This window comes from Ostrinia nubilalis, chromosome 29, assembly GCF_963855985.1.
Source record: "Ostrinia nubilalis chromosome 29, ilOstNubi1.1, whole genome shotgun sequence".
In the NCBI taxonomy this organism is placed as follows: Eukaryota; Metazoa; Arthropoda; class Insecta; order Lepidoptera; family Crambidae; genus Ostrinia; species Ostrinia nubilalis.
This window is the reverse complement of record NC_087116.1, coordinates 1718584-1740946: the sequence shown is the minus strand read 5'-3', so window position 1 is coordinate 1740946 and position 22363 is coordinate 1718584. Positions and strand designations below refer to the sequence as shown.

Below are 22363 nucleotides of genomic sequence, written 5' to 3'. Positions count from 1 at the left end.
ATAGGGTGATGAAACTAAGCTTATAATACCTACCTATCTCTCTAATATTCTGTGTTACCAGACCCATGTCGCAAAATTTTAGAATGGTATGATAATTCATAATTCATATGTTAAAACAATTGGGAATTTGGTTTCCAAAACGGGACACAGATTAAGGTCTGAAACTATATTCAAACTTGATTCAATCTCAATCACAGATTTTATCCTGCGATAGGTCTAAATATTGTAATTCAAGAAATCGAGTTTCTTCTTTAATAGGTACGCAGCTTAGTGAAATACCCATACAAGAGAAAATAATATAGGTGTAATGTCTTACCTGACAAAATTATTGGTCCAAGTACATAAAGAAATGGAATAGTTGGTAGATTTATTGTGTTCCGGCAGTTAGAGGTACGATAGCCAGTTCCTCTGTGGTTGAGGATTCCGGGTGAAGCTCGCTTTCACCTTCGGCCTGATCATCACTTACCATCAGGTGAGATACAGGCCAAGACCTTCCTCGTTGTGGATTTAAAAAAAGAGATTATTGGGACGCCTTATATGGATTGTAAAATACATACCCCTGAGTGGTTTCTCCAAAGTATTCTCCAGCCTCAGCAAAACCGACCCAGCCTTCCAAGGCTCAAGGGTCAGAATGTTGATATGCCGAGGCAGCCCGTGAAGTCGGAGTGATGAGAACTGCAATAATGACAATAAACCTGATCTTTGGGCAAAGAGTGATGGGATCACTGGAGACAGACTTTTTTTGGTGAATTTTCATTTCAGCCCTCATCATTTTAGTCAACGTAAATCAGATATTTTTCTCTCACGAGAGCTAAGTCTCTCTCGGCTCTCTAAAGAATCATAAAGGGCATCATCTTCTTTTCACACAGTCACACCTAGCTAGCTACCTTTTTGAGAACGTAGCTTGATCAAGCAGGGAGAAATCCTGATGACTATATATCCTACATTACGTTTGTTTTCCTAGAGTCGGTTCTGTAATTTCGCATTTATTGAAAAAATTCACCTCTTACCCTCTTGTTCCTAACGTTCTGCCACTTCCTTCTGTTTATTTTCTCCCCAGAAGCGAAGAAGAGCCACGGCTCCATCTGCCATCTTCTAGCAGCGTGAGCGACTCTCTCAGAGAACGTCAAGTCGTCGACTGGAAGAAAAGAAAATGTATAGAAACATACAAACTCCTATAAAATTTTAGTTTTAATTTTAAGATCTAGAAGGTAAACACTTTTTTTTGTCGCGAAGGAAATGCTTTGCGCACCGTCACCACTGCTAAAGGACAGGGTGGTGTGTGGGATCCCCGGCGCCCTGAAAATGGCGCTGATCCGTCCTGAAAAGGACGGTGTATACCCAATAAACCTCCGCGGCGTTCCGTCTACGCCCGAGTGGGGGTGTCGCGAGTAGCCGGCCGTAGCCTTAGACTTCCGCGATACCACCGACATTATTTATGGCCTGGTAAATCAGTAATAAGTTATGGAACTAATCCTAACTGTCTTTCCGACCACTACAACTAATGAAATCCAGGATAATGTACATGGCCATCAATGAAACCCAACCAGTGAAGGGTGAGTAGTCCAGAGTAGTAACTGTCTTGGAACAGTAGTAAGAGTAGCCGTCAAGCAAGCGAAAGGCCGTGGAGTCGAGTCTAACTGAACTTCTAGGTGGACCGACGATCTGGCGAGTGGCAAAAGTCGCGGGAAGCACCTGAACGCGGACTGCGCATAACCGGTCGTTGTGGAAATTCTTGGAGGAGGCCTTTGTCCAGCGTTGGACGGCATTTAGCTGAAACCATGAACTGACCTTCTTGTCTAAAGTTTCCAAAGAGTATTCTGTGTTTCCCCTTCACGACCAGTCCAGCTCCATGTGCTTCTTCATTCAGAGACTCTTCAAGCCCAAACCCATCGTCTGTCAGAAGCCTTCTGTGGACCTAAAAATAGAGCATACTAGGGTGTACCTAGCGCATAACTGAGACAGTGCCTGAGGTATGCGGCACGGGAGGGTGTTTTTGTGACGTCAAACGTCAAGACTTCAAAAGATCTTCAAATTTCTATACTCTGTCACGTCATAATGAGGGCTATCGTTTTAGCGCTCACCAGTTAGCGCCACTGTAGAGTAAGGTCCTGTCACTTGCTAGTAGCAAAGACAGTGGCACCAACTGGTGAGCGCTAAAGTGGTAGGAGGACTATCGCATTTGCACTCATCAAGATGGCGCCACTGTAGAGTAAGGTCCTGTCAATCGCCAGGGGTGCCAACTGTTAAGTATAAAAACGATAGCCCTCAATTCCCATACCGCGGGAACTGACTGAGTTAAGCGCTAGAGATATTTATTTTTTATCCATTATCATTCTCTATAACTGAAAATTTTAGGACAACATCACATCGGTTGGTGAATATTTTGAATGACTTTTCTATGTATTAACTAGAGGCCGCCCGCGAACTGCATGTCAAATTTCAGCCGGTCCGTCCAGTAGATCACTATGTCACCTTTGAGTTATTATACCTACATATATTTAGATGACTGAGTTTCTTGCGCTGCTTGATCTCAGCACTGGCCCACATTATTATCCTGAAGGTAGAATTTAACTGGGATGTGTAAAAGTGCTTTTTGAAAGCCTAACTACAAGATAACTTTACCATCAGCTCGATCTCTCCTTCATTATAAGACGTGCCTCCTTGCGCTCGGTCGGTCAACACACACAACTCAACACTAGTGTTCAGCGAGTGGATGCAGATTCGAGATGTCACTGGATAGTAGCATGAGGCTACCGGCTTCTTTTGTTGGTGGCCTGAAAAATATTGCGAATATCAATTTCCCCCTAAATTAATTAAAATTTCGGAAAATCTAAATGCTGGCTCTTTCCTTGCACAAAGGCTTAGTATTGCCATTCAGCGAGGAAATGCAGCCAGCATCCTCGCCTCTTTGCCTCACGGACACACTTTTATTTTTGAGTAAAATAAGTTTATATTTTTATTTTGTTTAGAGTTAAGTTTACCTTAGTTTAAAAAATCTGTTTATTGCTGATAGTATCTTTTCTGTACTAAGTACTTGTGCATTTCAAGTGCACAAATGATTAAACAATAATTTTGAATGGTTGACACTTGACTTACTAATCAATTGCCGTAGGTACTTTCAAAGTGCGATTCACCAAGAATTTATGTAAGATGACCTCACTCTCCTTATCAATTAAAAATAACATAATAATGATGATAAGTGCTTTAGCGCAAGATGGCGCCAGAACAAAGTTCCCACCACTGCAACTTATGTCCAATCCAGGATCTAAAATTAAACCACCATATGAAACTCAACTAGTGAAGGACAAGAGTAGTCCTGGGCGATAGCTTACTGTCTAAGAACCGATAACGAATCGAAATCAGAAGTTGGAGTATACAATATCGATAAGCCTGAATCTCCTTCTCAATTGTTTCGCTCTTGGCAGAGCTATCGTGGTCACGTTGAGGCGTCCACGTGGATTGTAGATTCTGATACAGCTTTTTGCACGAATAGGTATAGATCGTTTCGTCTACGAAGACACGCCCGACCATTATTCCGCTAATGTTTGAGTGTTATCGGTACACACTAAATTATCCATGAGTACTTACACACGCACACTACAATAATGACGCTCGGATTGCTCGGATCAAACTTCCCGCACTCGCGGTTCCTTCAACCAAAAATTGGTGGGGGCGTCTTCTTGGATGAAACGAACTATGAGGTTAAATGGTTCCTTACTAGTGCTATCATTCCAGCAAGACCTTCTCATCATCTGTCGGCCATTGGAGTCGGTGGAGAACTCCCCGCTGTTTGTGATGTTGGTGGAGAACACGCTGACCACTTCTTTGCCCAGGTCTGTGCTGTAACCAGAGTTCATCATCAGGTAATTGAGTCTTCAATGCAGGGGCACGACCCTCTCTAATTGGCTAGAGGCAAATGGAGGATTTGATCTACACTCCCTACGCTCTGGCACGGTTTGAGGATCAGAATCAGAGACGTGCTTACATTACTCATCACCATCATCATCTATCATTCATTCTCCATTGCTGGGCGCTTTTCCCCAAGGAGTATTTTCAAATTAGTCCAGCAGTGGACGTTATTCGGCTGAAACGGGGACCTATCTACATTATTACTATGTTAACTAAAGTGATGGTAGGTACTTTAGTTAACTTTAGACCATCATTGGACATAAGCTTGCCTCCTCCAAAAAGTGCCAAAGTGCATAAAGCACGATTTTATCATCGAGGGGCTGTCACCTGTCAGCTATCTTCCTAAAGGTTGTCAGTCCATCAAACTGTGAGCATACAATGTAAGTAAGTGTATTTCATACATAAGAGCATTTGTAGTAGAAGTAGTCGCTCACCCAAGAGGCACTGGTCCCACCACCCATTCCACTTCCAAGAACTCCTCACCCCGGTACAGTCTGATGACCTGGGTGATCCAGTCGCTGAAGCGCTGCCTGATCTCCTTGACTAGAGAGCCTCGGACCGCGTGGTAAGTCACTTTTTCGGTTACCTTAAAAAATATTAAATCAGAAATAAGATCTGTTAGTTTCCATAGTGAGGGTTTTATGTTCCTGGTCATTGGTCAACCTTTACTACAATTTGCTCATCACTGAAGTGGACACCAAACACTTATAGCTATGATCGATAGGGATTGCATTATTATGGGCCCTTTCCTACGGCAATTCAGTTTTGCGGGACTCACTTGTGTATAGGTGTACCAGAATCTCATGGCAAACAAAAATATTGGAAAAGTGTGTTTTTCATATGGCAATTGTCTATGGTTTAATTGTCATCTGTCAAAGAAAATTATGAAATCTGTCAGTCGTTGCAAAAATTTTGTAATCTCTTCTTGACTATTTGTTATTTTTGTGAAAAAGTCGAAGAAGCTCAAGCTAGTCATATTGTTTTCAATGTGAATTGTAAAATAAGGCATAATTCAAAGTCAATCTTTGATTCTAAACGCGCCGTCGAGTTGACAGTGAGTTGGACTGAAATGTTTGATACATTTAGCTTATTACCCAACTGCGTCAGAAGGAGGGTTATGTTTTTTTTATTCTTACTTAATAGCTGCTTTATCGATGTTTTCAGGTATATCTCACAAATTGGTGCAGAGGAATGGTCAAAATGTTATGACCATGTAAAGAAAATTGAAAAAGATTTCATCAAGCAAGATTGAATAATGGAGAAGTTTCCAATTTATTTCTTTTAAATAAACTTGAAATAAATATAAGTAAAACTAATAATAATTGTGAAAGAATCATGAAAATATCTCTACAAATAAATAAGTTACAGGGCCCTAAAGTTGCGCATAACTATTCACGCCGTTTTGATCGCTGTATTCACGCACGACAGTCATTCGGGGTACAAACAGTAAATCACCCCTGATCCAGTGCTGTTGACAGATCCATATTTTTTTAAATCTATTTCTATTTTTTTAAGTCACTCAAGATTCTTTCTTAGTAGAATTTTGTAACCTTTTTTTAAATGGCCAGACCTGGCCATTTATACAAAAAGAACGGCACCGCCTGTTCCAATTCCACGCCAAAATAAGTATGTAGGTAATTTAAATAATTAATTTCCCAGAAATTTCTAGATCGATTTAAAAAAAAACTTCGCCGTCTTTTTAGTTTTGGTATACATATATTTTAATCCCATTCAGAGAAATATAGTTTTTTTTTAACATCAGAAAACTTCTCCATTGAAATGTTGGAAGAACAATTTATTTACAACACCTCTTTATCTTGTTCATCTATTGAAGAACAAGAAATGCAAGTGGAGTTCTTAGAATCGTTTTCTAGTTCTGAATGAAGTGATAAGTTAAAAGTATGGTGCATAATAAAATTAGTTACTTTAAGTAATATACGATTTATTTATAACAACATTCTTCATACACATACCTACCTAAAATGTATATTCGTACTTCATGTTCATTAATATTAGTCATAAAAGTAAAAAAAATAATAGTATCAAGATCGTTTATTCCAATTTCCCCAGTATTGCTCTCAACAAAGTTTATTTTCCCTATTTGCCATGAGATTCTGGTACACCTATAGTTGTGTATTCACACGGCAATATCCCGATTTTTGCAGGTACAGGAATTAAAAAAAATATACAGGAACAATTGGTTTATTGCGAGACACTGCAAATGTTTTTGTGAATGTTAACTACTAAACGAGATTCTGCACAATAAAATCCTGCAATATTCGGGATGTCCCGTGGGAAAGAGCCCTAAAATGCTAATCATCATCTTTTCAGCTTAGCTCTGCATTTGACTATCATCATCTTCCATCACCATTAATTTCATACAGTCCATTTCATAACTGAAGGCATACTCACAGGTGTGGGTCGATCGCTATCAGGCCTGAAACTATATGCCCCGGATTGCAGCGTCTGCTGGGCCTGCTTATAATAGTACCAGTTCTGGGACACCTGGACCTTAACCCCATCCACGTGCTGGATGGACTCCAGGAAGCCGGTGTCCTTGTTGACTGATACCCTGAGGTACTGGGGGAAAGAAAACGTAGGTATATACGCTTATTTAGATATTTATTTGATGAGATGGTGCATCTTACTTTGACTTTAACAAACTTCAAAAATCTGTCAAACTCCATACAAAAACACCGGTTATCGTTAAAGTTACGGTCAAGTTAGGTGGTGCAACTCAGCCTTAGACATTTTACAGTGTACCATCTAGTCCCAACTAAAAAACAAAGTTTGTTGAAAAAAAAGGTCTTATTTTTGTAAATACTTAGTACCTACACAGAAAACTCATGCAACACAACAACTGCATGATCGAATTTTGTAAATACCTACTTATAGAAAACGCATGCAACAATGCATGATCGAATTAGAAATGAGGGGATCCGAAGAAAATCCAAAGTAACTGACATAGCCCGCAGAACTGCCTAACTTAAGTGGCGGTGGGTAGATAGCTCGTAGAGCTGAAAGCCGCTGGAACAGAAAAGCTCTTGAGAGACGTAGTGTGGGCAGGCCTCCCACTAGGTGGACCGACGATTTGGTAAAGGTCGTGGGAAGTACCTGGATGCGAGCGGCATAGGACCGGTCATAATGGAAATCCTTTGGGAAGGCGTTTGCCCAGCAGTGAACGTCATTTGGTTGAATAATAAGTGGCTGAGTAACGAATGAACGTTCAAAAAACTCACCTCGTTAGTAATGTATGGAATAACTTCCATATCTGCCTCAGAATTTGATACTGAATGTTTCTTAGCGTAAGAGTTTTCTTCCTGAAATAAATTAATAATTTGATTTTAATTTGAAACCAAGAGCAAAAATGTTTCGGGGAAATCAAATTCTCTTAATTAAATTGGGCTGTGGATGTCGTAAGAGCGGACTAAGTGACAAATATGCGAACATCAGGCCTCTCCAACCCGTCTGGCCAGCGTGGGGAGTGTAGGCCAAATCCTCCATTTGCCTCTGGAAAATTATCGGTGGTCGTGCTCCTGCAGTGGAGACTGAATGACCTGATGAAGGTGATTCATAAAGTATTCTTATTCTTATTCTTCTAAATTGTTTCTTACACTTACCAACTGGTCTCTCATATTGGTGATGTCGTAGTCTTTAAACACTAGTGAAAGAACATTCTCAACCTTGAAGACCAACTCCTTGATGACAAGTGGTAGCCGCTACCAATTGTGCGATGTGGAAGTCATTGGGGGAGGCCTATGTTCAGCAGTGGACGTCCTGTGGCTGAAATGATGATGATGATGATGAGTCTTCGAAATTGTTCCACACTTACCAACTGGTCTCTCACAGGGGTGATATAGTATGCCGTGAATCCTAAAGGAGGGATATTCTCTGCCTCGAAGACCAGGTCCTGGATGGCTGAGGAGGTCCTCCCTGGGACGTTGATGACCGCCTTCGGGAGAGGCACTAGTTGGTACTCCACTTCTTCGTCTGTAGAATGGAAAAATGTTAACATCATTGTTGTGTTCCGGCAGTTAAAGGTAAGATATCCAGTTCCTCAGTTCCTCTATGGTTGAGTAGCATCACTTTCCATCAATTGAGATACAGCCCGCCCGAACGGACGACGCCGCGATCCGCCAGTCTGCTTGTGAGTACATAATGTAGCTCATTAATAAATGTCGCGTTAAGACCCATGTCTTTCTATTTAAGTGAGATACAGGCCAAGAGGTGCCTGGGTGCGAGCGGCGCAGGACCTGTCTTTGTGGAAATCCTTGGGGGAGGCCTCTGTCCAGCAGTGGACGTCTTTCGGCTGAAACGAGCGAACGAACGAACAGGCCAAGAGCTTCCTCGTCCGTTTGCAGAATGGAATGCACATGGAAAATAGCAGACGAGGTGAAGAAATCAACTATTTTGGACGCCCTCTGCCCCATCTAGAGGACATAGGACATTAAGTCCGGACTTGTTCTAAGTATACCTTGCTAGCTACCACATTTTATCTATAGACACAAAGTCAAGATGCGTTTCGTTAGGTGGTGCATCAAAATGGGTCCGCTTCGAGGAATTCCTCTACAATTTACCATTATAATCCCTGATGGAGTAGTGCAGAGCGATTGCTGGAAGTCTCACGTAGTGGTAGGTCTTCACGCTGAGCGGGTTGTACACCAGCAAGAGAATCGCGTCTTGAGTTTCCAGAAACTGTAAAAAAAACCTTAATTGGATAATGGCACCAATGGATATGAAAGTAATTAGAAAATAGCATTGTGAAAACAGTGAATTTTTAGTCTTCAATATTTTCCAGGCAATATATTTTTGTTAACAGCTAAACGCCTATCGTATTATCGTAGCAAGCTTTTTCTTTCGTAAGAGAATTCCATGATAAAAGGAAAAGGTCATACTTTACACATTTTACAAAAACTCATACTTGGGGAATATACATCATTTCATATTTAACAAGAACGACCTTGATGCGAGAAAATCGGCTCAAGCAACTCAGCTGCATGGGTGCAAAAGTTTGTCAGGATTGCAGCAGATTTATCTTCGAAGCTTCCGTGAAGTACCGGCAAAGTATATACATGTAAAAGGCTACTAAGAGACAAGTAGTCACCTATGCCAATATCAGGCGGATCAGACGTTCCCAACCCGCCTGATCAGCGTGGGGAGTGCAGGCCAAATCCTTCTGTTAAATTAGAGGGTCGCGCTCCTACAGTGAAAACTAAATGTCCTCATGATATCTTTGAATAAGGTATACTTACTCTACATTGACTGACGTTCATCTGGTGGCACGTCACGAACTGCTGATTGTTCTTCGACCTTCTGCTGCTGCCCCAAGTTGGCGTCAGGTAGCTATAGAGAAAAACAAAAATTTCTAAATAAGTAAGTATGTAGGTATCTAGAATAATACCATACCTCCTCTGTAACAATATTATGGATGCAATGTATAATAATCGAGTGTTAAAATACCTCAAAAGATTTGAAACCTTCTTGCTGCAGGTATCCATCGCCTCGCTCAGGAGTCTTGTGAAATCATTCGCTACATGTTGCTGACTTGTTCCTGTAATAATTATTTATAAGAAACATTTTCTAACAAAACCACTCAAATACCAAAACGTAAATACGACAGCTGTAGCCAAAAATACGAAACTACCAGTAATAAACAGCATTATAGCTAAAATATGTATCTTAAAATGCAACTTACACAGCTATTTTGAAGGGGATATTTTACTATAAAATTATCACTTCACGGGATTTATTTCAACAATATCTATTTTAACGGTAAAACAGACGTGCAAATCTGCGATAGCTGAACATCTGTTAACTTCGGACGTTAATCACTTGATGGAACTTCATGACCCGAAAATCCTCTCAACTGATAGGCATTTACCATGTTAGGTTGATACGTGAAGCCATTGAAATTAAAAAGCATAAGAATTTCAATCGAGAAGATGGATTTAACCTATCATCAGCGTGGAATCCGGTGATAACGAAGTACAAATCGCGTTCTATGCCGTCTCAGAGAAACCCGGACACTGTTAGTGTAGTTTGTCGGACTGACTGTACCACTGACGAAAGTATGGTGCAAATGCGGGTGGGTGAAGAAAACTCATCGCGCCGGAGCAGACGACGCCGCATCTCTTCAGTCTGCCCGCGACCATGACTCGTGCAACCGAGCCGTAACGTCGGGAGGGTAAATATTATTTACCGTTAAAATAGATATTGTTGAAATAAATCCCGTGAAGTGATAATTTTATAGTAAAAAATGCAACATAAGGGGATATTTTAATCATCATCATCATCCAGTCTCCATTGCAGTGCAGTGGGCTACCTAAGTAAACTCCGACAAACTTTACTTCGACATTACGTCAGACATTTCTGAATATCGACATGACTTTACTTCGACACTACACTACTCCGACAAAGGATATATGGCTTCAGGGGATCATGTTCAGCAGTGGACGTCATGTAGCTAAAACGATGAAGAAGAAAGCCTGATGCTTGATATTTAGCAGCCGATATTGATGATGATAATGCTCACCAGTGATGGCGTCATGATGGAGCGTCAAAGCCACAGCATGTCTGAGGAGATGAAGCTCGTAGGAGTCACCAGTGCGGGCTATCACTGTGATCTGTTTTACCACCTGAAAGAACAAAAATGTTACAATTATTGTATTAGATTCATCATCATCATTTTAGCCCAGGACGTCTACTGAACATAGGCCTCTCCCAATGATTTCCAGATTGGCCGGTTGGTAGCGGCCTGCGTCCAGCGCCTTTCTTAACAAGGCAGGTATTTGACCACAATCGCACCTGATGTTAAGTGGGATGCAGTCTAGGATGGTACATATCTGCCCTGTAAGTGCCTATTCACTCTCGCCTTGAAAAGATACACAAGAATGCGTGTTGTAGAGTGCTATTTTCAACCGACTTCAAAAAAGGAGGAGGTTCTCAATTCGACCCGTATGTTTTTTTTTTTTCTATGTTTGTTACGCGATAACTCCGCCAATTATGAACCGATTTGAACAAATCTTTTTTCGGCGTATAGGTAATACCTCAAGGGTGGTCCCATTTAAATTTAATAATAGAAAAAACAACCCCCAAGGGTGGAAAATTGGGGATGAACTTTTTTATACGCAATATCTCCGCCGATTATAAATCAATTTGAACGATTATTTTTTTGTTGAATAGGTATTATCAAAAGGGTGGTTTCATGCGAATTTGAAGAAAATATTTCACCCCCAAGGGTGGAAAATTGGGGATGAACTTTTTTATACGCAATATTTTTAATTTTTAGTTTTTTTTTGTGTTCACGCATTTGAAGTCGGTTTTATTTTTTTTAAAAGTTAATTATTTTGTTATAAGAATCTTTTGTCTCAATATGCCTGCTCAAGTAGGACCTATATGCCAGTTTCTAAGCTAAGTTAGTTGTGTGCAGACTGCAAACTACGCAAACACCAGGGATGTTATGGATATCCGTAACCGTAACCGAAACTTTCGGATATCCGAATTAAAAAAATATCCGAATCGGTAACCGTAACCGATTCAAAAGTTTCGGATGTAGGCAGTTTAAATTGTTTTTTGTATAGCATTATATGTAAAGGCATATCAGCCTGATTTACCTTTATAATGCCATCTAGTATCAATTTTAATTTTTATTACTCTTTATTCGATGTAAAGTGTGCGGCCATGAATGAACCGTAGAGTCATTCGGGTCAAGAGCACGCACTTTTTTTTTGATGGCCTCCCAGACCTATAAAGAATTGTATAATTGGCATGTTATGATATTAAATCTGTAGAATATTTAATAAATTTTCACTATTTAAGAAAAATTTCCATCAAGATTAATTAGTTTTAGCCCTACATAGGCTTAACTGAAAACTTTTCCGATGCGTACTCTTGACCCGATGTGTGGGTAAAATTACGCAAGTCTTAGGGTAAAGTTACGCACGCGGGGTAAACTACGCATTCAGATTTTTAAGAGAATACAATTAAGATTGGCAAAAATCAATATTTATTTAATCTTGTAAATAACATTTTAAGAACTTTAACATTAAAAAAAATAAGAACTCTTTGTATTATACAGGGTGGAATTTTGTAATGCCACCTGGAGGGAAAGTACTCTTAATATTGTAGATAGAAAATTTTACTCAAATAAAACTTTCCTTAATTTTTGAAAACAAAGAGAACTCCATTCAAAGATTTTTGAAAATTTTACGAAAATTCACTATCATACCATACAATTTTTTGTAAATAATTAAAATAATTTAAGATTTCATGGTTTTCCTTTCATTTAATTTAAGCAAGTTTGTTAGAGAGATTTCATCCATAAACTTAACCCTAACGATCGATGCAATAAAAATACAGGGTGTAATTTTTAACAAATTTTAGTTGGTTCGATTGCTCTACATTACTAAGAGTACTTTCCCTCCAGGTGGCATTACAAAATTCCACCCTGTATCTATTATAATGTGAATCTTGTCTTAAATTATTTATATTGGCAATAGTCACACTTTGAGATCAAAATAATTGGCCTTCATTATTTGGTCATCTGAGATGAGATGAGGATCCGCTGAGGGGCCTTCCTTATGTAATTTCTCGGCATTTTGGTGTAGGTATTCTGAAAGATTGAACAATTTTTGATATTTTTATTTCATTTGGGGTATAAGTACGCAACGGGGGTAAACGTACGCGTGCGTACTATTAATCTCGTACTCTTACCCCAATCGGCAAATATACCAAATAATCAGTCACAACACACACGTTAAATACTTTTTACGAATATGATAAACTTAGATCAAAACTACATTAAATGAACAATAGAAATATAGTATACTTACTGGCACAGAGCTATCCATTTAACTACAGCACACTTTTCCGTGGCATAAAAATTAAACGAAATAAGCGTGCTACAAGTATTCGGCGACGTGTCGCGACCAGTACTTAGATTGCGTCGGCGCGGCGCGTGGCTCCTAAACGGCGACAGTAGCGCCACTCTATTTTACAAACACAGACCTCGGCTCCCCCACCCCTGTCGGAGATCGGACCACCGCGTACTTTTACCCACCGCGTGCTGTTACCCCGAATGACTCTATTGGACAACTATTGCAAATTTCATTCTAAAGCACAGATGTCCGTAACCGTAACCGAAACTTTCTGATATCCGAAATAAAAAAATATCCGTAACCGGTATAATATTATTCCTATATCCGTAACCGTATCGATAATATATCGAAACTGCATAATACATAACATCCCTAGCAAACACTATGAGGGAAACTGCGTTAGCTACGAATTAAGCTATACTAACTTACTCTTTATTCGATGTAAAGTGTGCGGCCATGAATGAACCGTATTGGAAAACTATTGAAAATTGCATTCTAAAGCACAGATGTCCGTAACCGTAACTGAAACTTTCTGATATCCGAAATAAAAAAATATCCGTAACCGTAACCGAAACCGGTATAATATTATTCCTATATCCGTAACCGTATCGATAACCGAAACTGCATATCCATAGCATCCCTAGCAAACACTATGAGAGAAACTGCATTAGCTACGAACTAAGCTATATACTAACATAGCTTACCTAAGTAGTTCTTCTGCAAAAAATATTTCAGGATTCAAGCAATTACCTGAAGAAAAAGATGCGCCCTTCTAGCCAAATATTTGAGGGTAGGTCTAGAACTGTAGTACCCTGTCCAATATGTAGAAGCGTCGCTATCATATGGCACGTGATCCCCCTGAAAATGTACACAACATTAACACATTTAATACAGGTTAAAAAAGCAATCAATGATATAAATAAATATCTTTGGACCTTTTACACTGCGCTTCTAGTCCCAAACTAAGCAAAGCTTATGGGTACTAGACAACGGATATAAACATACTTAAATACCTTTTTTTGTAAATACATACTTATTATACCTAGAAAACACCCAGTCCAATACAAACAAATAATATGTTCATGCACACAAATAATAATAATAAATCTTTGGACAATTTCACACAGCGCCAGCTAGCCCCAAAATGTTTGTACTGTGCGGGAATCGAACCCGCTACCTCCGGAATAGTAGTCCGTTTCGAACCACTACACCAAACGGCCGACGATCAATCAATGAGACGGCCTTACTCACAGAGTCTCCTCGCACCTCACTGGAATTCGACTCTCCCTCGCACTCACCCGCACACCCCGCCCGTACCAGAGTCTCGATGTGACGTCACGGTCGCCAGGTGTGCGGTTAATTCTATTGGGTTGTATTTTAAGTTTTTTTTTATGCAAGACAAGGCAGGTATTTGACCGCAATCCCACCTGATGTTAAGTGAGATGCAGTCTAGGATGGTACATATCTGCCCTGAAAGTGCCTATTCACTCTCGCCTTGAAAAGGCCCGGATTATAGTTTTGTAGTCCTTAAATAGGAAGATAAAGAGGAAGATAGATGCCCTAGAGATGTAGTGCTGGAGAAAGATGCTCGGGATATCATGGACAGAGTTCCGTACCAATGTGTCCATACTCCAGGAGCTCGGTGTCACTCAGCGTTTATCAACCGTAGTACAGTCGCGCATACTGCAATACTTCGGACATGTCTCGAGGCGGGATGACAACTCCATAGAACGACTGGTCGTCCAGGGAAAAGTCGAAGGAACCCGATCGCGTGGCAGGTCACCAATGCGCTGGACCGACCAAGTGAAAGCAGCAGTGGGAGACGGCTTATGTGACTGCACCAGACAGTCTGCCAATAGAGAGAGATGGAGGGAGATCGTGCGGAGAGTTGTATCCGCCTCTACAACCGATGTGAACAACGCCTCAACGTGACCACGACCGCTCTGCCAAGAGCGTAACGAATAAGAAGAAGAAGAAGAAGAAGTCCTTAAATAAATAAATTATAGGTACATTATCTTACTTTTTCTGTGTACATAGCTTTATCCCTTCTCCCGTACAAGTAGATGGCCTTCAAATAGCAAGATGGCGACGAGTAGAAGATGTTGATGTCTGACAAGTTCGCGGGGTGGGTGTTGACGTGGCTGGAAAGTTATTGAAGTATTTATTAATAAGGCCCGGTTTTTTTACCCGTATTTAATAACCAATATTTGACTATTAACTAAGGCCCAGAACACACGGTGAAACGAAACTGCAACGAGAAACTTAGATGCAACTCAAAAGTAACTAGAAGTGACAGTTTCGTTGCAGTTGCGTTTCACCGTGTGTTCTGGGCCTAACAGTTCAAGATTGTATTAAAAGTCAAGCTAATCATAGTTCGAAAAACGCATTTTGGTTTGCTGATTGATTGAATTACTTGTCATTAATTATTAAAATTTCTCAGCAATTAGAGTTGCTTCTCAAACTAAATTATAAATAACTTGAAAAAATCGAACTGTCCAAGGCGGTAATCGAACCCACGACCTTTCGCTTGCTTTAGGCAGTTCGATTTTTTAACTACGAATCAAAAATCTGGGCCTGAGAAAGAATATACAGGGTTGAAAAAAAGGAAAATTTAATGGGGTGGTTTAGTAAATAGAGCGGGGATATTTTCACGTCACCTGAGCGAAGCCAGGGCGGGGTTACAAACAAAATTACCGACGACAAAGAGATATTTCAATTACCTAATAATAAACACTTTGTTTGTCGAAGTCTTGCACAACCATAAAAATATTAAGCCTAGGCGCAGACCACCGACTTTTAGTTGGCCGATAGTTGGGCCCCAACTCAAATCTCTAGATTTTAATAGCGCACCTATATGTATACATCAATTTGCAAAAAAGTTGCTAGCAAAACAATAAGCAGAAATAAAAACTAGTGTACCCCAGTATGATGGGCATACCGGAGGGCACATAAAAAATAGGATAAAATAAAATACGAATAAAAAGTAAAATAGTTTATTTAATTTTAAAACAATAATTAAACAATAAAAATTCTTATAAAATAGTTAAAACACCAACACAAATATAAAACATACATAAACATAAAATAAAATAAAAAACCTCGCGATAAGAAAGTCTCTGACTAAGTCAGAGGTACTAGAATTTATAAAATAAAAATTAAAAAAAGATAGTTGGGCCCGATTCTAATTTGTATGAAGAATTGGCCGATACCAAATCGGTGTAATATGCGTACATGCCCATACTAATTAACAGCCCTACCCAACTATCGGCCAACTAAAAGTCGGTGGTCTGCGCCTACCCTAAAAGAGAACAAGAATTCTGGCGCTGAGAACAGAAAATCCTATCAAATTCCATCAAAGAAAAGTGTAGACTAACTTGATAAGCTTGTCCATATTCATGAACCAGTTGGCCGCGCTCTGGTACGTGAAGTCTCCGCCCATCGTCACCATGATGTTGTCGTGGTCGTAGTACTTGGCTTGCCGCTCTATTTGGGCTATGAAGTCGTTTACCTGAAGAAAGAAGGGTAAATTCTTTAGCAGCTTAGGGTTTAGAATTTTATTAGAGGTTAGATAGAGTTTGGCCGTGTGGTTTAAAATAGTAATAGAAAAAATTTAATGAACACGAAAACACATACGAATTATACAAATTAACAAAGAAAAACAAAACAAAAAGTATACAAACATGGTATCTTTGTGCCAAAAAGGCGCTAGTTCAGCATTAATCGAGAGTGCCCCGACACTAGTTTTCAGCGGGTTCCAACAACCGTCATACCAATGAAAAACCCTTCAGTGTTCCAGATCTGACATTGACAGCAGGGCGCCACTATCACACTGGGTGTATATTAGAACCTCTCCCACTCCCGCAAGAAGCGACTAAGGGACAAAGGCCTGATGTTCGCATACCTTAGTCGTCCCTTACGACATCCACGGGAAGATTTAGGGTCATAATACGTCAGATAGCAATCTGAAACTTTATCAAGAACTAAACAGATTCTTACCCTCCTCTCAGCATTGTAAACCTTGTTATCAGGGTCGTCGATGATCGGCTCATCGTTGCAGAGGAAATCGAAACAGAAGCCATCAGGTGCGTTGTAAAGGTTGAAGAGAGTGTGCGTCATGATGTCCGACATCTTTCCTGTAATACAATACACACTGGTTGGGTTATTGGCGGTCAAGCTGCAGATCCTGGCTACACAGGAGTTGCAGCGGTGGGGACGAGAGGTGGGAATAGTCCCGTTTTAAAACAACACAACTGGGACTTAAGGATGTTTCAGCCAAATGACATTCACTGCTGGACCTAGGCCTCCCCCAAGGAGTTCCACAACGACCGGTCCAACGCTGCCTGCATCCAGGCGCTTCCCGCGAACTTTACTATGTTTAAATTGTACAAAAAGGCAATCGTTACCGACTGATTGAACTGTTAAAACACACATCCCAAACTACTGAACTGATTGCGCTGTGACACGCAGTCATTATGAGGCATCCGCTAATAAAGGATTCTCGAAAATTCACCCCCTAAGGTGAAGAAAATGGGGCCTACAGTTTAACCCGAGCAAAGTTGCGAGCAATAGCTGAAGCTTTAAATTCTACTTCGTAATTTCTTTTTTTGATACTAAATAATAGTTTTTTCTTTCTTTACTGTTCAAGCTGACTTACCCAAAACGTCGCTGCCTCTCCACATGAACTCCATTCTGTCCTCTTCTATCATGGCTTCCCTTTCTTTATGGTCTACTCTTCCTAGGGAATAAAAAATATCACATAAATTAATAAACTTCTGAGTAAAATTTTTTTCTAGTATTATGGGAGTTACACAAATGCAATTTATGCCAATTCGGAGAAAGATAGGTCACATCCTCAGATCATAGAAGGGAATAGATGTGAAACGGGGGCGTGGCGCGTGTCTCCGCGATATGCCCAGAAACGAACATCGCCCGCGACGCCAGTTTAGTCGCGATTCAGTCGTACTGAGGAAATGTTCTCCGATATTGTTGGATAATGCGTCGTAACGTGCAATAACATAAGTGAAACGAAGAACTACAGGAACAATGAAGTCAATTACCACATGTAAGTATTGCAAATCCATTGGTATTTTGCTTATAAATAAAAAAAACTAAACATTTTTACGAACGAATTCAGTGCCGTGACATTTACTGCGATATCGAAATTAGTGGTGATAAAAATTCAAACACGTTGTACATTGACGATTTAGTTAGCAACCACTTTATGTCATGCGTAACTACTGACTACGACATATCGGAAGAAATAAAATACGCAATGTATTTTATTTCTTCCGATATCCACTGACGCGTGAAAATACACAGTACGGCCGCATGTGCCGGTCGTAACATAGTGCAGGGCTCGTGTTCTAATACGGTTTCCTATTATCGATAAATAGAAGTAAATTATTATTTTCTATTTTCTAATTTTGAATGAAAAATTAACAGTTGCTTGCGATTTTTAAGTTTTTACAAAAACAATAACAATAGTAGAAGGGATTAGTAACTGTCAACTATGTAATTACTATAAGAGCTAGTTGAAAGCCTAATATAGGCATTATTTTTGATAAACATAGGCGGTACGAATTACGCCATAATTAAAAAGTTAATGCGCGATAGTAGTTAATAATAATTACAGTGATCCTGTTATTATTATTAAAGTAAATAATAATATATTACCAATATTGTAAATACTGGTAAAAATCGCAAGTGCCTACTTAACCCATGACTTTTCATACAAACTTTGTCAGTCTATAACTTCTATACTCCATCGATAACGACATTGAGCTTTGGTTGGGGTAAATTAATATAAGGTAACTTCATTTAGTCCCAATAATTGATTCTGAGTTTTTCGTCCATACAAAATGGAACTGACTCCTTTATGCAAAAATCGTTAAAGAACATAATAATAACGTATAATAATAAAAAGGTTTTCATACAAGCATTTTTTAAACCAATTTCGAGGCTTGCCCCCAGGATTTAAAGTATCGATATCTTATCGACTCCATTTTATCTTTCTTCTCTCTAATTGCTTTTTTCAAAGTGTGCGTCACGTCACGCGGCCATTGATTGGCCATAAGGCACGCCTTCTGGCCAATCACAGCACTTTTAAGCCGGTTGCACATGTTGTCGTAGACTCTCAGTCGCTTTGTTTTTACACAGTTGAATGTGTGTGTGGGAGCTGTGGTGGGGGAAATGTGGGGACACTGGTTCTCGTTGTAGTTACGCGCGACTTCATATCTATTCTCTTTCTATGATCTGAGGTCACATCTAATAATTCTCATCATTTCAGCATAATTTAGACCCCTGCTGGATATAAAATGCGTCCCCAAAGAAGGGTCCAGATAACGATCTCCCGCTTTTTTCACCTCCCCAACCCGTCTGGCCAGCGTGGGGAGTGTATGCCAAATCCTCCATTTGCCTCTGGTAAATTAGAGGGTCGTGCTCCTGCAGTGGAGACTAAATGACCTGATGATACCTATAAAGAGTCCGTCGAAGCCCATCTGCGCTAACAGCGAGGCCTGCTCGCGAGTATGGCCGTAGGTGTCAATCTGCCACGCTGCTTTCGGCTTGCCGCAAATGCCGAGGGTGTCGTTTAGTTTTCTGAAACAAAAGTTACTTTTTAGCGAGAGTAATATTGTTTAATCAATAATCAGCTGCTCCAATATTAATGTTCAGGCTGTTTGTTAAGAGAGCCTAGTTAAAACATTTGGGATTTAACCAACGAGTATAATGTGGATAGAATTTTGTTTCATAAATTATGATTTGATCGCACTTCAAAAAGGTTTGCTCCCATCTGCTCTCACTTCTTTCTTTGTGCTTTCTATGATCAAAGTTCATGAAAGTTTATGTGAAACACTCAGTGACAGTTTAACTTTCTCCGGGACAAACTTAACCTTCACTGGTTGGGTTTTTATTGGCGGTCAAGCTGTAGACCCTGGCTACACAGGAGTTGCAGCGGTAGGAACGAGCAGTGGGAATAGTCAACATTTTTTTTCTCAAGTGCTGTTACTACACCTAAAAAGAAGGTTAGCAAGAAATAAAACTAATTAGCACCCCTATCAAAGACAAATCCAGACATCATGTCATCAGACCCCTGAAAACGTTGAAATTCCTTTAGATTTTGATGAGGTTAACGGGACTATTCCCAGTATTCCCACCTCTCGTTCCCACCGCTGCAACTCTTGTGTAGCCAGGATCTACAGCTTGACCGCCAATAAAAACCCAACCAGTGAAGGCCAAGTTTGTCCCGGGGGAAAGTTAAACTGCCATTGAACCCGCAACGAAATTAATCAGAAGAACATAGGAGGAGTTCGAAGTTAAGGTTCGACTTTCTTTTGAGTCTTTGATGAGGTTACCTGAGTCCCCAAGTATACTGGTCAATCAGTTGCAGATAGTCCACCGCTGCCTCGTCGTTCTGCACCCAGCCCCCTCCCGCGAACTCCACCCTCCCCTCCTGAACCAAACTCCTGAAGGTCGCCCTGGTGAGTGGCCTCTGTTCTTTCCACCAGCGCCAGAAGTAAGCTGACTCGGAGAAGGTGAACCTAGGAATTTGAAAGAAGAAATAAAAACTTTTCTATCTCTCTCTTTACTCTCTGTCTCTCTCTCTCTCCCCTCTCTCTTTTATCTCTGTCTGTCTCTCTCCTTTTTCTTTCTCTCTCTCTCTCTCTCCTCTTTCTATGTCTTTTTCTTAGCTACTTCTTCTCAGCACCAGCCGATAATTATGTTGTCCCGAAGTGGCAAGCAATATTTAGGCTACATAGGTACTTACCGTTAAATGAATATGTGGCGACATCGACGATACGCCACTACAAACTGTGTACCAACAGATGGCGCTGTAACTACTACACTATGGCACACTCCGCCGCTCATACAAACCTGCATCGCGGTGATGGAGTTTTCTACCCTGCCAAGTATATACAATATGTAACGGAAACACCGTCCGATCCATTAAGGTGTTAATAGGTATCGAGTTAAGATTCCATTTGTGTAATAATTTTCATAAAATATTATAAAAAAAATACCCCATGAAAAATAAATACAAAATTTACAAAAATAAAATAGCTTACATGGCAATCCGAACGGCAGTGTAGAGGGTACGCGGGAGGGGTAGAGATGCGCCGGCACGCGTAGCGACGTCATAAGGTCATGACCCCCAGCGTCTTAAAAAAAGCCGCGCGGCGACAGTGTTAACGCTTTTTGAAAATTTCCCCGTTGTAGGGTAAATCATTGCTAAACTTATTGACTTTAAAAATCGATAAAAAAATTGTTTTTATTAATTACGTAATTTTGATACTTGTTTTGGTAATGTTGTTAAAGCTACTTTATGACCCTTTCGGATCGGACGGTGTTTTTGTTACATATTGTATAGACAAACCAAGATGGTGTAAATTGGACCTTGGTCCCCGAGCACAAACACCCGCTCGGAAGGAAGCACTAACATCTAGCTTCCTTATTGTGGTTGAGCATCATATCCCACAAATATGTTTATTTTTGACATCACAACGGATGGCATTAAAGACAGAGTTTATGAATGTATCGTGTTTAAAAATTACTGTAGAGGCATAACGAACGCCTTCTTTGGAATTAATAATGGTCTTCTTACAGAGGATGATTTTAAGCTATGTTCGATTGTAAGGCGTTCTCAATTACTTGCCTTTATAACTTACGATCACAAATCACAAGAACTAAAGGCTTACAACCAAAGTCTAGTGTTAGAGGACGCTAATGCCTATCCATTTAACCTTCGTACGTAAAGTTATTCAACACAAATTATTGTCCCGAAGGACAAATGGGTAGTGCTGAGACGAAGTAGCACATAGTGATGGCCCGCGTTCCCTACTCATATGGCTACCGAGGGCAACGTCATGCTTTTAGTGGGTAGGCCCTGCCCTTCTGGCAGGGAGAACCCCACATAACCCACTAGCTGACCCCGCGGCTGGTGGGTATACAAATCAATGTACTTTCCTGACGAAAAAAAAAGCGCTGTTGTGCTACTGTTATGATGTGTTTTTATGTACCTCTATATATTTGTGAGATGAATTTAATTGATAGGTACTCACTTCCTTCTCTTGTCGTGGAGCAGCTCAGAGAGAACAGAATGGAAGATAAGCTGGACATTTGCTGAGCTCACGGTAGTTCGAGCTGTAAATTATTTATGTTTTAAAACGACATCGTGTATGTAATACTCTAAAAAGTATAGGTAGATTATAGATAAATCAAGATAGAAAATAGGTGACTTATCCCTCTTCTATTTCCCACCACTGCAACTCTTGCAGGCAGGACCTACAGTAGGGTTTTTATTGGCGGTCAACGGTCAAGCTACGATCCTGGCTACGCAGGAGTTGCAGCGAGGGGAATAATATCCAGATGCGACACTCATATTGCAAAATATTTAGGTACGTCATGATTAAGCTCGAGTTTTAGAACTTGGCATGGCAAGTTTGAAACTCTCAAGTTTTTGGGTGGTTATTGTCACTTACTTCCATAGTAATATTCGTCAAAGGTCTTCACCCAACCAGCGTCCATGTGTGAGTGAGGAATGAGATGGACGTTCAGCGCTCCCTCTCTTGTCAGAGGAC

At 40.2% G+C, this 22363-nt stretch overlaps 1 protein-coding gene across 1 annotated transcript in view; it reads right to left on the bottom strand.

Moving 5' to 3' along the window:
* The window catches only part of LOC135085656 (lysosomal alpha-mannosidase-like), a 27392-nt gene extending 5029 nt beyond the window's left edge, over positions 1-22363 (bottom strand). The window contains exons 1-22 of the mRNA XM_063980424.1: positions 22265-22363; positions 21845-21926; positions 20141-20326; positions 19261-19385; positions 17443-17523; positions 16785-16921; positions 16163-16296; positions 14809-14929; positions 13539-13646; positions 10445-10547; positions 9373-9463; positions 9165-9255; positions 8490-8607; positions 7745-7902; positions 7152-7232; positions 6325-6492; positions 4347-4498; positions 3722-3843; positions 2626-2777; positions 1792-1918; positions 1011-1138; positions 558-675 (exon numbers count right to left, since the gene is read on the bottom strand). Of these exons, the coding sequence (XP_063836494.1) occupies positions 558-675; positions 1011-1138; positions 1792-1918; positions 2626-2777; positions 3722-3843; positions 4347-4498; positions 6325-6492; positions 7152-7232; positions 7745-7902; positions 8490-8607; positions 9165-9255; positions 9373-9463; positions 10445-10547; positions 13539-13646; positions 14809-14929; positions 16163-16296; positions 16785-16921; positions 17443-17523; positions 19261-19385; positions 20141-20326; positions 21845-21926; positions 22265-22310 (2629 nt within the window). The 5' untranslated portion in view covers positions 22311-22363. The remainder of the gene's footprint in view (positions 1-557; positions 676-1010; positions 1139-1791; positions 1919-2625; positions 2778-3721; positions 3844-4346; positions 4499-6324; positions 6493-7151; positions 7233-7744; positions 7903-8489; positions 8608-9164; positions 9256-9372; positions 9464-10444; positions 10548-13538; positions 13647-14808; positions 14930-16162; positions 16297-16784; positions 16922-17442; positions 17524-19260; positions 19386-20140; positions 20327-21844; positions 21927-22264) is intronic.